Here is a 17,997-nt window from a genome sequence, read left to right as displayed (position 1 = left end):
TTTTTCTATTTTGCATAACAAGTTTATTTTTAAAAGGTATATAGACAATAAACAAAGTAAACACACCACCAGATCTTAACTTCTGCCAAGTATTATCTCCTAGATAATACTGGAACTTAGTTAAGTTCCAGTCAGTCTCTAGACAAATTCAATAATCGTCATCTTCATCAGAGTCCATTACTTTTCTTCTGTTGAACTGGGGGGAAAATTAAACGAGTATCATGTTTCATAAAACATAACTCAGATTTTCTGAGAAAACAAATTCCTACCCACTACAGAAAGACATTTCTGTTTGTGTTTAATATAACTTAAGTGTTTCAGACCAACAAAAGAGCCTTGAAAATTAGACCCTCAATGCAATGTTCTCCCCAAACTTCCCAGTGTTGTAAAACAAAAATGTCTATGGGCTAAAATGTTTGACACACTACATGCAGATGTAACACGTATTTAAAATATCAATCTTTCTTTTGTTGTGTGCTTTGGGGGAAACTTACTTTAACTGTTGTTTTCTTTTCTGTTTGTTGGCTTACTTTTTCGAGGATTTCTATTAAACCTTGTTCTGATACCTAGGATAATCAAAGAGAAAAACAGTGCTTTTTTAAGACAAAGAATTGACCTTAGCTGACTGAATCATTTCAACCCTTCCAGGGTGTGGAGGTAGAGGTCAAGAATGAAGGAGAATGGGACAGCTGGCTGAAACCACTGGCTATAACTCTTGGTTTAAGTTGCACTTAAAATCTGCTCTGCTGGTCTTCATTTGCGGGAGGAAAAGTATCCATCAGTTAGCTTCCTCAAAAAATCCAAGGTTAACAGGTATTTAAGAACCCCTTCATCACCACTAGCAGACTGACAACCACCTATACCACTGTGTTAAGTGAAAGGGACAGAGATACTCTGCCTCCGCACCGAGACCTTGAGAAACTTAAAAGCAGGAGACAAGTCACTCAAAAAAGATGAAGCCGCTGACACCCCTCCACACACGTTCTCAGTGTAAAGGGTTCAGGGGAGGTTGATCTCTGCAGGCTGTGGTGGCGGCAGAGGGCTCCCCAGTGCCGGTGGGGCTCGTCTGGATCTTGAAGGAAGATCAGGGTTGCCAGAATATATCCCTCATGGCAGTATAGCAATGCACAGAATAACCAGGAAATTTAGCACTTCTTCATTTGCAAAACAAGCATAACTCTCCCAATTTTAATTAGTATTGCTGACAAACCTTGTTTCCATTGTAGAAGCAATTTAGGCTATCTGACCCTAATAGTCACTGGTTCCAGAGCAATGTCAGAAAAGGAAAGCAGCAAAGGATTTTAGAAAAGAGAGTTATCTTTTAGGATCTATGGTAGACACTATTCTCGCCTTTAAAAACTGCTTCAACAAGAATTCTGTAACCAGAAAGAGATGAAATTGACCTTCTAAGGATACATTTTGGTCAAGTAGGTAACAACAGATTAAAACTGCCTCAAGGCAGGTCAAGCTTACCTTCCCACTTAGTTGTCCATACCGTGCCATCTGTATAAGGTAATTCTCTACTGCTTTAGTTTTCTCAGGCTTTACAAGTGCTAAGTTACTTACTAAAAAGGAAGGGGAAAAAAAAAAAAAAAAAAAAAATATATATATATATATATATATATATAAACACACACACACAAACACGCACAAAAAGAAGTCAGAACTAAATGCACTTGACTAAATGCACTTATTCCTTGAGACTAAGTACTAACATTTCTAAAGCACTTAAGACTTATTTATGTCTTGAGACCACCAAGGTAGATAAGGCAGATGCTATTGTTACTCCTCTTAAAAATGAGGAAACTACAGTTCAGCTTTGTCAACCTCAGTCAAGACCACAGACGTAGTAGTGAACCAAGATTAAACTTGGGGGCTCAGATTCTAAGCTCCATGCTTTAAAAACAAAGCAAAACCATGCTGTTCCATGAAGAGCAATCTCTATATTGCAGGCATACATGCTAAGTCGCTTCAGTCATGTCCAACTCTTTGTGACCCCATGGACTGTAGCCCACCAGGCTCCCCGGTCCATGGAGTGGGCTGCCATTTCCTCCTCCAGGGGATTTTCCTGACCCAGGGATCGAACCTGCATTTCCTGTGGCTCCTGCACTGCAGGCGGATTCTTTACCGCTTGAGCCACCAGGGAAGCCCTCAAAAAGCAACCCATCCAATAGAAAAGCAAATTTCTATATTACTATGCATGTACAATCACGGTGATGCATCCAGGGCTGCATCTTCTAAGCTGACTCAAACCACTTTTATAAAGAAAACTGAAGATGCTTACACCGAGCCCGGGCTGACTGATCCAGAACTTGGGCTAAGATACTGTTTCTCATTTCTGCTTCCCTACAAGAAAAACAGGTCAAGCAAAATTAGAACTAAGCTGCCAGCATTCCTACTGAACACAGAAAAATGTAACAAGTCCATTCTTACTTAAAAGCCAGTTTTATATTTTGTGAGTTTGAAAGGTTAAACTTCACCGTTTCCCAATTCAGAAGTGAGTTTCAGTTCAACTACCATTATAAACACTTATTAAGTACCCATTGTGTGAGAAGTGCTAGAAATTTGTAGTGAGATTTCAGGCAAATACACAGACGAATGATTAATCCATGTAATTTTCTTAGAGATAAAGAAGCTGAGGTTCATGGAGACCACGTTAAGAAGACACAGGTAACTGTGGCCAAGGTATGACCAGATTCCACGTTTTAAGATTCTCAGTTCTAGTTTTGGGTTGGGAGAGGAGTTACAATTATACCCATTTCTACCCTTGCATCTTCCACCTATCTAGGCAGGAACTATTTCATATTCACAGGACAGTGTCCAATTTTTTTAAAGCACAAATTGTTTTTCAAATGAAGCCCTTCAAGAAACTTAATATGAACTTAACACAGAAAAAAGCAGAGATTCTTTGGCTGAATTAGAAGGCTGAATCCGCTGTACAAGGGAAACAGGAAATAAACCACTATGCAGAAAGGAAAGTGTGCATTCATCAATTTCAGCCCTGAGTGGAGAAAGAAAAAAAGTGTCTCTTGACTTCAAGCTTTAGCCTTGTAGGTTTGCTGTCTGAATTCCTTCTGGTAGCAGGGCGGAGGCAGGGAAAGAACATCAAGCAGAGAATTTTATGAGGTCTAAGGTTAGAAATGACCCAAGTGATGGCAGAAGTAAAGGTAAATCCTCTTCGGAAGAATCCAGAAGAGCGATCAATTATGCAACACATCTGAATTTCAGATATGTTAAAATGTGAAAAAAAATTCCCATCTTCAGAATCAGTGAAGTTCATGTAGTAGATTTATTTTCTTCTTAGCACTATCCCAGGTGCTTAACAATATGTCTTTCCCTCTAATATGAGCTACATACAGAAGGGAAGGAACCTTCTCCATCTTGCCTATTTCTGTAGACACAGCACAATGCCTGACCCAGAGCAGATGCTCAGTAAATATTTGATGGATGAACGAATGAGTTAAAAGGTAGCATTGGGGACTTCCCTGGCAGTCCAGTGGTTAAGACTCTGCACTTACTATGCAGGAGGCATGAGATCCACCCCTGGTTGGGGAACTACAATCCCACATGCTGTGTGTGTGCTGTGCCAGGTGAAAAATAAAAAGTAGCCTGAGGGTAGGGAGGGATAAGGAGTAAATAGGTATACTTCCAGTTTTGTAAGATGAAAAAGTTCTAGAAATGTGTTGCAAAGCAATGAGAATATGGTTAATACGACTGAATGATACACTCAGAAGTAGTTAAGAAGGTTAATTTTACCTTTTGTGTTTTTTATAAGAGTTAGGGGAAAAAGGTAGCATGATGGGGTTACTAATAAACCTGCCGCATGTGAGGTGCTCTGCCACGTGCTGAGATAAACTGAGAATAGGAAAAACAGTTAATATTTCTTGTGTGTACGTGCTCAGTCACTTTGGTCACCTCCGACTCTTTGTGACCCTATGGACTGTAGCTTGCCAGGTGCCTCTGTCTATGGGATTCTTCAGGCAAGAATCCTGGGTTGGGTTCCCTGCTCTGGGTTCCCCTGCAATCCTCATAACACCCCTATGAGGTAGTCCTATTAGTATGCTTATTTTAAGGTAATCACAGTTTAGCAGAGAAACATCAATCAGTAATTGCAATACAAAGTAGTAAGTACTGCGGGGTTCTATACATACTTAACTGACAAACTAATCGAGATGGGTCTGGAAAAATCCCTATGCCAGGAATAACTTTAAGATTCACACATCTGTGAATAAACCTAAAGTAAAAAAAAAAAAAAAAAAAAAAAAAAAAGGTGAAACCACCCTTCAAAGAGTTCAGAGTTCCCACAGACATAGAGAACAGAGCAAGAGGTGGGCAAAGTGGGTGAAGGTGTCAAAAGTACAAACTTCTAGTTATAAATAAGCCACGGGGATGTAATTAATATGTAACGTATAGAGTGGGTGGTGACTATACTTAAGGAGTATTGAATTGTATATAGTTAATAGTATTGAAAGTTGCTGAGAGTTAAATCTCAAAAGTTCTTATCACAAGAAACAAAAATGTGTAATTATGTGTAGTGATGGATGTTAACCAGACTTACAGTGGTGGTCACTTCACAATATAAACAAATATGGAATCAGCATACTGTACACGGAAACTAATGTTAAATCAATTATTTCTTAATTAAAAAAAAGGGGAGAGGCCCCTCTACATTCAGAGTTCCAGCCGGTACCTGTGCTTCGCTTCCTGTTGTGCTGCATCGCCAGGATCCTGAAAAAAACAAGTTTATCTTTTAGAAATTTCACGGTGGGGGGGTGGGGGGGAGGAACTATTTTATTTTGTTATTTTATTTTGTTTCTGGTACCTAACAGGCTCCTGCAGTGGTAGAGATGGGCTTACAAAATAATTAAAAGCTGGGCCTCACAGAAGTAAAAAGATAAGTTTCCACTTACTACAACGTTTTGATGAATTCTAAAGTCTCAATCTAATAGAATGTTTTAGAATACAAACAGGTTATTAAGGAGAAGAGCCCCCCTTATGAAACCGTATTTAACGTGTAAAGAATAATTTCTGGAAAAGAAAATGTGCTTCGGTATTGGGGACGCTGATAACCAAACAACGCTCCCTTCCAGGCTATCCCGCTCCATCCCTAACACTTCACTCCGGGTTTCCTCACAGCAAAGTCATTAGTTGGGCGTTTCATCTCCGGGGTTAGTGTTCAGTGCCTGGCTCTCAGGGCTGTCAACTCCGTCAGGCGATGTTCCCCGCTGTACCCTCTGCTCCTGGCACAAGGAAGACCCCCCAGAAGATGTCTGTCGACCCCTCGGGTCGAACCAACTGTATTCTAAACAACATTCGCCTGGAACAGTAGTCAAGTAGGCTAGGTCCATTAGCTAAGGGCACCGAGAGACCGGAGAAGCTGAGCATTCTGCTCGGGATCTAAGACGGCCGGGCGGGTGAGAGACGGCCCGCGCCCGACCAGCCCGGGGCAGCACGTGGTTCGGTGGCCGCCCGAGCCCCTACGCGACGGGCAGAGGGGCCGAGAAGGCTCGGAGGCTACCAGAAGGCCGCCACGGGCGGAGACGGGGTCCTCGGCCCCGGGGCAGAGATGCCTGGAGCCTCCGCTGGGGGGCCGCGCCCTCTACCTCGGGTGAGGGCGGCGCCCAGCAGGGGACGGGCTGGGCGGGTGCTGGGGTCGCTCACCCCGTGCTTCGCCTGCAGCTCGGCCAGCCTCTGCTTCCTCAGCGCCTCGAGCTCCTGCTCCGCCATGCTGCGGCCGGCCCGGGCGAGCAGCAGCGAACACGCTCCGACTCACTCCGAGGGAACGCCGGCAGCCCCTCTGCGCGCGCACCGCCCTCCGCACTGCGCAGGCGCCCGCAGCGCCCAGGCATCTCCAATCTAGCCTAGAGCCGCGCCGCCCGCCCCAGCCAGGGACTGGAGAGAAACCCGAATCCGCGATTGCAGGCGGTGGGATGTAGGGCAGAACTGCTGCCACGAGCCTTCCCGAGCTCGGTTCTTGCTCCCAGCTGCAAGCGTGTGCTCAGCGGGCGTGGACGCCGGCAGGGTTAAGATCCGGCTGTGTGTGGGAAAAGATAATAACCTAGAAACATGCTACCATCAACAACTATCAGTCAGTTCAGTTCAGTCGCTCAGTCGTGTCTGACTCTTTGCGACCCCATAAATCACAGCACGCCAGGCCTCCCTGTCCATCACCAACTCCCGGACTTTACTCAAACTCATGTCCATCGAGTCGGTGATGCCATCCAGCCATCTCATCCTCTGTCGTCCCCTTCTCCTCCTGCCCCCAATCCCTCCCAGCATCAGAGTCTTTTCCAATGAGTCAACTCTTCGCATGAGGTGGCCAAAGTATTGGAGTTTCAGCTTCAGTATCAGTCCTTCCAGTGAACACCCAGGACTGATCTCCTTTAGGATGGACTGGTTGGATCTCCTTACAGTCCAAGGGATTCTCAAGAGTCTTCTCCAACACCACAGTTCAAAAGCATCAGTTCTTTCGCACTCAGCTTTCTTCACAGTCCAACTCTCACATACATACATGATCACTGGAAAAACCATAGTCTTGACCAGACGGACCTTAGTTGGCAAAGTTGTATCTCTGCTTTTCAATATACTATCTAGGTTGGTCATAACTTTCCTTCCAAGGAGTAAGCATCTTTTAATTTCATGGCTACAATCACCATATGCAGTGATTTTGGAGTCCCAGAAAATAAACTCTGACACTGTTTCCACTGTTTCCCCATCTATTTGCCATGAAGTGATGGGCCCAGATGCCATGATCTTAGTTTTCTGAATGTTGAGCTTTAAGCCAACTTTTTCACTCTCCTCTTTCACTTTCATCAAGAGGCTTTTTAGTTCCTTTTCACTTTTGGCCATAAGGGTGGTGGCATCTGCATATCTGAGGTTATTGATATTTCTCCTGGCAATCTTAATTCCAGCTTCTGCTTCTTCCAGCGTTTCTCATGATACACTCTGCATATAAGTTAAATAAGCAGGGTGACAATATACAGCCTTGACGTACTCCTTTTCCTATTTGGAACCAGTCTGTTGTTCCATGTCCAGTTCTGAGTGTTGCTTCCTGACCTGCATACAGGTTTCTCAAGAGGCAGGTCAGGTGGTCTGGTATTCCCATCTCTTTCAGAATTTTCCACAACTATAACTGTAGGTAAAATTTGTTAAGCCTATAATGTGCTAGGCTCCTGTTATCCCCTTTGGTGGATAAGGATCTGGGTGCTTAGACTAAGTGGAATGATGGAAAATGTGCTGAAACTGGACGGCAGTGATGGTTGCACAATTTTGTTTCCTCAGCCATCACCAGAGTTTTTTCCACCCCTTGGGTTGGATGAACTCATCTTCTAGAAAACATTAAGCTACTAGTCTAGATCCACATGGGAATTTAGTTCACCAACTAGGGATGGAACCCGTGCCCCTTGCAGTAGAAGCCCGAGTCTTAATCACTGAACCCCCGATGAAGGCCCATAATTCTTAAATTTGTTGCTGCTGTTGCTAAGTCGCTTCAGTCATGTCCAACTCTGTGCGACCCCATAGATGGCAGCCCATCAGGCTCCCCTGTCCCTGGGATTCTCCAGGCAAGAACACTGGAGTGGGTTGCCATTTCCTTCTCCAATGCATGAAAGTGAAAAGTGAAAGTGAAGTCGCTCAGTCATGTCCAACTTTTTGCAACCCCATGGACTGCAGCCTACCAGGCTCCTCCGCCCATGGGATTTTCCAGGCAAGAATACTGGAGTGGGGTGCCATTGCCTTCTCCGCTTAAATTTGTTAAGAAATGTTAAATTGTACACTGAAAATGGATTGAGGGTGGGACTGGAGCAAACAGAGACTCGCTGGTCATCCTGCATGGAGAAGCCAAGTTAAAACAAACTTGGGAGGCTGAAGTTGGGAATCAGACGGATCTGGCTTCCCTGTTAGCTCAGTTGGTAAAGAATCTGCCTGCAATGCAGGGAACCCCGGTTTGATTCCTGGGTCGGGAAGATCCACTGGAGAAGGGATAGGCTACCCACTCCAGTATTCTTGGGCATCCCCTGTGGCTCAGCTGGTAAAGAATCCCCCTGCAGTGTGGGAGACCTGGGTCCAATCCCTGGATTGGGAAGATTTCCCTGGAAAAAAGGAAAGGCTACCCACTCCAGTATTCTGGCCTGGAGAATTCCATGGACTGTATGGACTGCATGGGGTTGCAAAAAGTCAGACACGACTGAGTGGCTTCCACTTTTACTTTCTTTCCTCAGAGGGTGGCGCAGGAGCTATGAAATGTGGTGTGAACTGTGGGGACACTCCCAACACACACACAAACATGCTCACACACAAACACGCACACATGCACACTCAGGGCTGTCCTGGGGTGAATTCCCTGGCAGTAAGATTGTGCGCTTTGGGCCTGGAGACATTGATTCCTGTTGGGGAGAATGTCAGCTCCCTAACCCTGTGACATGCTTGTTTTTTTGGTTGTAGCAAAATATAATACGTCATTTACCATTTTAACCAATTCAGTAGTGTTAAATACATTCACCTTGTACAATCTCTACTATGCTTTTCATTTTGTAAAACTGAAACTATGCCTTATAAATAACAACTCCCAATCCCCTCTTCCTCCAAACCTTGAACCATTTTACCTTCTGATTCTACAAATTTGCCTATGATAGGTGTAAGGCGAGTGCAGAGAAAAAGAGAGCAAGCAGGGCAGTCAGGCAAGAGAAGGAAATTTACTAGAGGGAAAAGAGAGGGCGAGTGGCTCTTAAGGAGGACCAGTGTTCTTCCTTTCTGATGGAGTCCTTCTTATACCCAACCAATGAAAAAATTCTCTGAAGGGATGGTCACGTAGCAGGAGGTCTGTAATCTGGTGGTCTTGAAGCTTTGGGAAGATAGGCCCCAGTGAAATAACAGGATGCTATTTGGGCAATTTGGTCAGTCTCACAGATCACTGTGATTTATTCCTTGTTTGTGAGGTCGACATAACGAGCCATCTTATCAATGAGATGCTATTTGGGCCCTATCAACAGGTACCTCATGAAATGGAATGGTACTATTTGTCCTTTTGTGACTAGCTTCTTTCACTTGGCATGTGTTCACGGTTCATCCATGCTGTACCCTGTGTCAGAATTTTCTTCCTTTTTGAGAGGGAATAATGTTTCTCCCTCCCTCCCTCCCTTTTCTTGAATATACTTTCTAGTCATTTTAGAATTTTGCTGTTTTTTTTTTTCTCAAGGAATTCAAAAGTTATCAGTATTGATTATGTTTTAAATCTATTTTTGTCTATTTCTACCTAATTTTCATATTTCCACTGCTATTTTCTTTTCAGTTCCTTCAGATGAACATTCTATATGTTCATTTTTATTCTTTCTTATTTAATAATGAAAACATTAAGCAATTAATTTACTTGTGAATACATATACACATATATAAAACTATATATATATACACATAGTCTTATTTACATATTATAGTTATACATATCAATAGTGTTATTTTTTCTCTTTCACAATGTCTTAAAATGGTTTCCTATTTTGTAAAACCATGGTGAAAATAATATGGTTTTAGAAAGTCACTTATTTATGAGGAAAGCTAGCTATTCCTGATGCACTCCTATCCAACACATTCTTAGTTCCCCAAAGGTAAACCCAGCTGAATCTGTAGTTGTTCTTTCATTTATTGTTTTATTAATTGTGTATTGAGATTAAAAAAATCAGGTAGTGAGGGCAGGAGTGGTGTCAGAGAAGTGTTCATTGAGATGGTGACTTTTGAATAAGGACCTGAAGGAAGAGAGACAGAGAGTCACAAAGATATTATATGGAAGAGAATCCAGGTAGAAGGGACTGAAATGCAAGGACCCTGAAGTTAAAGCCTGCAATGTTTAAGGAACTGCAGAAATACCTTTGAGGCTGGACTGCGAACTATGGGCATGGAAAGAAGGCAAATGCAGAATCATGAAATAAGAGGATATGTATTTAAATAATATACCTATGCTGTTATGTCTTCATTTATATAATTTAGACATTTTCCTAATGTCTTAGGAAATGACTTAGGAAATGTCTAAGCATAACATCCATGATGGCTAAGGATAACACACTGCACAACCCTTATTTCTCTGCCTTAGTTTCTTAATACACATATTACTATTTTTAGTTCCAAAGTTGTTGATTCTTCTATCTTTAAGCAATACACTTACAACTTGTATTTCTTATTTTATCAGGTATAGACAATGTCTCTTGACTCCTAGCTTTAAAGATGAATACATCAGCATCTCTGTCCTCCCAATAAGTTCACATCCTTTTTTCTACATTCCCAGGTTCTATTATCTGTGCTGCATCTTATTGATATTCTAATCTGTAATCATAATTGAATCTTTTTCCATCCTTTTTATTGAGATATAAGTGACCCACAGCCCTGTATAAGTTTAAGGTGTACAGCATAATGATTTAACTTACGAAATGATTATGACAATGATTATGAAATGATTATGACAATAAGTTTAGTGAATATGTATCATCTCATATGTTCAGTGCTCAGTAGCTTCAGTTGTGTCTGACTCTTTGCAACCTATGGACTGTAGCCCAGCAGGCTCCCCTGTCCATGGGATCCTCCAGGCAAGAATACAGGAGTGGGTTGCTGTGCCCTCCTCCAGGGGATCTTCCCGACTCAGTAATTGAACCCATATCTCCAGCGTCTCCTGCATTGCTGTCAGGTTCTTTTCTCACTGAGCCACCTGGGAAGCCCTATCATCTCACATAGGTACAAAATAAAAGAAAAAAGAAAAAAAAAGTTTTTTTTCCTTGTGATGAAAACTTTTAGGATTTACTCTCTTAACAACTGTCATATATAATATATGGCAATGTTAATTATGTGAATCATGTTGTACCTTGCATCCTTAGTACTCCTAAGGATGTAACTTTTGACCGCTTTCATCTAATTCCTGCCCTCTTAAACCCCCTTCTTCGCATCTAGTAGCCACAAATCTGATCTCTTTTTCTATGAGTTTGTTTGTTTGAAGTATAATTGACCTACAACACTATGTTAGCTCCTGGTGTACAGCACAGTGATTCAGTATTTCTATGCATTACAAAATGATCACAATGACAAGTTTAGATACTGTCTGTCACCATACGTGGATGTGTGTGCTCAGTTGTGTCTGACTCTTTGCGACCCCATTGACTGGAGCCTGCAAGGCTCCTCTGCCCATTGAATTTTCTAGTCTAGAATATTGGAGTGGGTGGCCATTTCCTGATCCCCAAACACAAATATGACATAATTATTGACTATATTCTCCATGCTGTACACTTCATCCTGTGACTCATTTATTTTGTAACTGGAAGTTTGTGCCTCTTGATCTCCCTCACATATTTCATTTCTCCTTCCAACCCCTCCTCTTCTCGAGCAACCACTTGTTCGCTCTCTGCATCTATGACTTTGTTTTGATATTATTTGTGACTGCTTTTCAGTTCACTGTTTCAGATTCCACATACAAGTGAAATCATACGGTATTCGTCTTTCTCCATCTGACACTTCATGTAGCATGGTACCCTCTAGGTCCATCCATGTTGTTGCAAATAGCAGGATTTCCTTCTTTTTTATGACTGAATGATATTGTGTTGTTTATATGTGCCTCATTTTCTTTATTCATTCATCCACTGATGGCCACTCAGGTTGTTTCCACGTCACAGCTATTGTGTATAATGCTGCAGTGAAATGGGGAGTGCCTTTGTTTTTCTTTATCAAAGAAAATCGAACATTTCTTTCCAGCTCTCCATCATGTCATGTGTTCTGATGGACTCCACTCTTATCATCAGATACCTGTCTTATAAAGGCCTTCCTCCCCTCTCTTTAATTTGGACAGGTTTCTCTCTATGCTTGCTGCATCCCTGTCCTTCTGAATTTATTTCTTGGGTTCTCTGTTTTCTAGCCCTCATCCAGTTTTGTTTTGTTTTTTTTTTTTTAATTCCATTCAAAATTTTTATTTATTTTTGGCTGCCCTGGGTCTTCATTTTTGCAGGCAGACTGTCTCACTGCAGCGAGTGGGGGCTACTATTTGTTGTGATGTATGGGCTTGTCATTGCAGTGTCTTGTCTTGTTGTAGAGCTCCGGCTTTAGGGCACACGGGCCTCAGTAGTTGCAGTCCCTGGGCTCAGTAGTTGTGGCGTGTGGGCTTAGCTGCCCTGAGGCATGTGAAGTCCTCTCCGAACAGTGATTGACCCAGTGTTCCCTGCATTGGCAGGCAGATTCTTAACTAGTGGACCACCAGAGAAGTCCTACATTCTATTTGTTTATTTGTTTATGGCTATACTGGGTCCTGCACTGGCAGGCAGATTCTTAACCACTGGACCACCAGGGAAATCCTAAATTCGATTTATTTATTTATGGCTATGCTGGGAGAAATATCAATAACCTCAGATATGCAGATGACACCACCCTTATGGCAGAAAGTGAAGAGGAACTCAAAAGCCTCTTGATGAAAGTGAAAGTGGAGAGTGAAAAAGTTGGCTTAAAGCTCAACATTCAGAAAACGAAGATCATGGCATCCGGTCCCACCACTTCATGGGAAATAGATGGGGAAACAGTGGAAACAGTGTCAGACTTTATTTTGGGGGGCTCCAAAATCACTACAGATGGTGGGTGAGTGCAGCCATGAAATTAAAAGACACTTACTCCTTGGAAGGAAAGTTATGACCAACCTAGATAGCATATTCAAAAGCAGAGACATTACTTTGCCAACAAAGGTTCGTCTAGTCAAGGCTATGGTTTTTCCTGTGGTCATGTATGGATGTGAGAGTTGGACTGTGAAGAAGGCTGAGCGCCGAAGAATTGATGCTTTAGAACTGTGGTGTTGAAGAAGACTCTTGAGAGTCCCTTGGACTGCAAGGAGATCCAACCAGTCCATTCTGAAGATCAGCCCTGGGATTTCTTTGGAAGGAATGATGCTAAAGCTGAAGCTCCAGTACTTTGGCCACCTCATGCAAAGAGTTGACTCATTGGAAAAGACTCTGATGCTGGGAGGGATTGGGGGCAGGAGGAGAAGGGGACGACAGAGGATGAGATGGCTGGATGGCATCGCTGACTCGATGGACGTGAGTCTCAGTGAACTCCGGGAGTTGGTGATGGACAGGGAGTCCTGGTGTGCTGCGATTCATGGGGTTGCAAAGAGTTGGACATGACTGAGCGATTGATCTGATCTGATCTGATCTGATGCTGGGTTCTCATTGCTGCACTCGGGCTTTCTCTGGTTGAGGTAAGTGGGGGCTACTCCCTGGTTGCGATGCACAAGCTTCTCATTTCTGTGGCTTCTCTTGTTGTAGACCATGGGTTCCGGGGTGCACAGGCTTCACTAGTTGTGGCACATGGGCTTAGTTGCCCTTCAGCATGTGGAAACTTCCCAGACTAGGGATCGAACCCGTCCCCTACACTGGTAGGTACATTGTTAACCACTAGACCACCAGGGACATTCCCTCATCTTGCCTCAACTAGAGAAAACCCCCACTGACCTCAACAAGAGAAACCCTGAGTGCAGCAACGAGAGCCCAGCATAGCCATAAATAAATAGAATTTAGGATTTCCCTGGTGTTCCACATCTTCAAGTAAATTTCTAAGAAAAAAAGCTAGTAGGTAAAATTTCTATGTGCTTGCATGTCTGAATATTTATCTTATACTTTAATTGCTTGGTTGATTATAAACTTATAGAAAAAAGAGTTTTCTCTCTGAATTATTTTAAATTAAAAAATTTTAAATTATTTGCCATTTTCACTCTGTATAATAGGCTCCAGTTTCATCCACCTCATTAGAACTGATTCAAATGTATTCCTTTTAATGGCTGAGTAATATTCCATTGTGTATATGTGCCATTTTCATTTACAACTTTGTTATGTATTTGTTGTATTTTTGAAATTCCTTAACTTTGCATTTTGGAAAACATCAAATCTTAAGGAAGAATGGAAGGAATGGTAGAAAGAACACTTGTATGTCCTTCATATAGCTCCACTAATCATTAAGATTTATCTGTTTATCCACATGCTATATTTGTCTATATACATGTGCTGTGCATGCATACACACACACAACTGCACATACACAGGTACAGTTTTTCTAAACCATTTGAATGTAACTTTCAGATAATATGTCACTTCACCCCTAAGTATATGTAGCCTATGAAAAAGACATTCTCATGCACACCTACAATTATTCACTCAATAAATTAATGTAGATAAAATGGCATTATCTAATTGATGTACAACCCACTGTTGGCTCTAACTGTTCAAATAAACTTCACCACGACTGTTTGTTTTCTTGTCAATCCATGATTCAATTGTATTTATTAGTCAGTCTCTTTGAAGGTATTGATGTGTCTCATCTGTTTTCTCACATTTGGTGTTGGTGATAATAAAATCTGAATTTTGTTCCTTCATAAGTGGTATTTTTTTCCTTCTGGAAGCTTTTAGAATATTTTTCTTTTTTGCCCAATGTTCTAAAATTTTGCAAACATGTGGGTCTTTAAAAAGTCTTTGTGGGGGACTTCCTTGATGGTCCAGGGGTTAAGAATCTGCCTTCCGATGCAAAGGATGCCAATTTGATCCCTGGTTGGGGAACTAAGATCCTACATGCTGCCAGCCCGAATGCTACAACTAGAGAAGCCTGAGAGCAACTAAGAGCTGATGTAGCCCTATATATATATATATATATATATAGTAAAGTATATATAATATAGTAAAGTATATAGTATATATATATATATAAAGTATATATATATAATATATATATAATATAGTAAAGTATATAGTATATATATATAGTGTATATATATATATAGTAAAGTATATATAATAGTATATATATATATATATATATATATATATATATATATAGTAAAGGGCTTCCCTGGTGGCTCAGGGAAATTGGGAGTGCCTTTGGTAAAGAATCCGCCTGGAGTGTGAGAGACCTGGGTTTGATCCCTGGATTGAGAAGATCCTCTGGAGGAGGGCATGACAATTCATTCCAGTATTCTTGCCTGGAGAGTCCCCAGGCCAGAATAGTGGATATATTTTTAAAAGTCCTTATACTATTTGCTTCATAGGTTCTTTCTGTCTGAAAACTTGTAACTTTAACTTTGGGAGCTTTTATTGTATTGTTCATTTGATAATGTTTCTCTTCTGATTTCTATCTGTCTGTCTAGATTGTTTATAAAACTGGACTTCCCTGATACAGCTTATGTGTCTTTTTCATGTCTTCCATCTCATGATCTTCTAGCTCTGCTTTCTGGAAGATTTTTTCTGTTTTATCTTCTGAACCTTCTCTTCAATCTACCTCAGCATCATATTTCCACTTTATACAAGTCTCCCTCCCACCTTTTTAAGTATTTTGGCCACACTTGGTCTTTGTTGCAGTGCACGGGCTTCTCTAGTTGTGGCGCACGGCCTCAGTAGTTGCGGGCACGGGCTCAGTAGTTGGGGCGCACAGGCTCAGTGGTTGAGGCACATGGGCTCAGTTACTCCGAGGCATTGAACCTCGGTCCCCTGCATTGCAAGGTGGATTCTTTTTTTTTTTTTGGCAAGTTGGATTCTTAACCACTGGACCACCAGGGAAAGTCCCAGGAGCCCTTTCTTGTTCTCTGATTGTGCCATTTACTTAGTAGCTTGTTCTAGATTTTGAATGCAAAACTTCCTGAATATAGTTGTGATAATAATTAGAAAAAAATTTAAACTTGCTTCTGTTTCCTGAATTAGTTCTCTTTCCTCTGGAGGTTTTTTTCTTCTTGTTTGTGGTATTTTCTTATGGCAGCCCTTAGCAAATTAATACACATATCTGTCTCTCTTTCTGTCTTTTCCTCCCTTCCTTCTTCTCCTTCCTTCTTTCTCTTTCTTCCTTCTCCTCCTCCCTTTACTTCTTTGTTATTAAATTTCTTGCTGGAAGAACTGTCAGATGTTTAACTTACAGAGTTGATTGTGCATTCTGATCAAGGGTAGAGGTAAGGACTGGACTGTTTAAGACAGAGCCTTTTGAATAATCTCAGTGTTTTTGGCCCAGTCTTGCGTCCTCTGTCTTCTGCCTCTCTGGAATTCTGTTGGGAAGATCAGCAACCTCCTCATGGTATGTCATCTGTTGTTACTACTCTATCAGCTTGACACAGTCTCACAATTTTTTTTACAGCTTTCTTCTACTGATGGACAACTTCCTGGTGATTTATTCCCATTTTAGTCCTTTACTACCATTTTTGTAGGGTCTTGAAAAGAAAGGAAGGAAGTGAAAGTCGCGTCCAGCTCTTTGCAACACCATGGACTATACAGTCCATGGAATTCTCCAGGCCAGACTACTGGAGTGAGTAGCCTTTCCCTTCTCCAGGGGATCTTCCCAACTCAGGGATCGAACCCAGGTCTCCCACATTGCAGGCAGGTTCTTTACCAGCTGAGCCACAAGGGAAGCCCAAGAATACTGAAGTGAGTAGCCTATCCCTTCTCCGGCGGATCTTCCCAACCCAGGAATCAACCCGGGGTCTCCTGCATTGCAGGCAGATTCTTTACCAACTGAGCTCTCAGGGAAGCCCCTTTGTAGGATCTTGGTGGTGGTGGTAGCCAGGCGGGGGGGGGGGGGGGGACTGAATGGTCAATCATCATTTTGAAAATAGCACTTGTTTTCTTGTCTCCAAGGTGCAGTTTTGATCTTTTTGTTATTATTTAGTTGCTAAATTGTGTCTTGACTATTGTGACCCCATGGACTGTAGCCCACCAGGCTCCTCTGTCCATAAGATTCCCTAGGTGAGAATACTGGAGTCGATTGCCATTTCCTCCTCCAGGGTTTCTTCCCTACCCAGGGATCAAACCTGTGTCTCCTGCATTGTTGAGCGGATTCTCTACCACTGTGCCAACTGGGAAGCCTTTGATCTTTTTGGCTGAGAAGTTATTTAAGAGGCCTGTATCAGACAGGATGCTATGTTGTAGTAACAAAATTCTCAAAATATTAACAGCTTGAAACAACAGAAGCTTATTTCTTGCTCACCGAGGTTGGCTAGGGCTTCTGCTCCAGGTCTCCCCACTCTGAGACCCAGGCTAACAGAACAACTGCCATCTCACTGTGGCAGAGATAACCTAGAGAATTGTGTACTGTTCCTTTAAGTTTCCACCCAGAAATGATACTTATCATTTCTCTACATATTGCACCGACCAAAGAAAATCATTTGACTATTCTTAACATCAAAGGGGTGAAGAAGTACAATCATACTTTTTTACAGAAAACCACAGTTTCCTGTTCCTAGAAAATGGAAAGCTGGAAATGATTGTTGAATAATACAGTGAACCACCAGAAAACTGTAAAGCTTCAAGTGTTTGAATTCTAAAAACATTTAACTCTTAAATTTAAAAAAAATTTGCACTCGAGTCAGGGAATGTGAGCTTGTATCAAACTCCAGAGTTTCTTTCATTGCATTATTTGTAAAAAATTAGCTAATTTTTAAAATATCTTGTGGAACTGGAAAAGACACACCCTTTATTGTTAGTAGACAAGTTTAATACATACACAGCATAAAGCTATTTATATCTTCTATATACCTATTAGTTTTTTTATATACCAGATCTATCAAAGACTAATGAATTATTTGAAGTTCTTACCATATACTACTGTGTTTCTGTAGATTTCTCATTGTTTTTTGTAACAGTTTTGTACTCTTATTTATCTTGTAAGAGTTCATAGTTAAATATGCGTTTTCTATGTGGATTAAATAACCTTTGTTTCAATTAATAAAACTTTTAAATCCCTGTTTCATTGACCACATATTTTCTTTACTCTTAGTATCTCAAATTGCTTTTTAAAATAAAAAAATGTAAATTGATATTGGATTTGGTATTGATTTCCTGGATATGATGCCAAAAGGGAACAAAAATAAAAAATAGATATACTGGACTTTATCAAAATTAAAAACGTACATGTAGCCATGAACACTATCAACTTAAAGAAAAGGCAACTTACAGAATGGGAGAAAATATTTGCAAATGATATATCTAATAAGAGGTTGATGTCTGGAATATAGAGAAC

General features: G+C 41.4%; 1 protein-coding gene across 1 annotated transcript in view; it reads right to left on the bottom strand.

Moving 5' to 3' along the window:
• PDCD5 (programmed cell death 5) overlaps positions 1-17,997 on the bottom strand; it is a 176,778-nt gene continuing 158,781 nt past the window's right edge. The window contains exons 2-7 of the mRNA XM_055552652.1: positions 5,662-5,822; positions 4,691-4,728; positions 2,285-2,346; positions 1,474-1,565; positions 495-566; positions 1-196 (exon numbers count right to left, since the gene is read on the bottom strand). Of these exons, the coding sequence (XP_055408627.1) occupies positions 149-196; positions 495-566; positions 1,474-1,565; positions 2,285-2,346; positions 4,691-4,728; positions 5,662-5,727 (378 nt within the window). The 5' untranslated portion in view covers positions 5,728-5,822 and the 3' untranslated portion in view covers positions 1-148. The remainder of the gene's footprint in view (positions 197-494; positions 567-1,473; positions 1,566-2,284; positions 2,347-4,690; positions 4,729-5,661; positions 5,823-17,997) is intronic.

This window comes from Bubalus kerabau, chromosome 17, assembly GCF_029407905.1.
Source record: "Bubalus kerabau isolate K-KA32 ecotype Philippines breed swamp buffalo chromosome 17, PCC_UOA_SB_1v2, whole genome shotgun sequence".
Taxonomy (NCBI): domain Eukaryota; kingdom Metazoa; phylum Chordata; class Mammalia; order Artiodactyla; family Bovidae; genus Bubalus; species Bubalus kerabau.
The sequence above is the reverse complement of the archived record's forward strand: the minus strand, read 5'-3'. Positions and strand labels throughout refer to the sequence as shown.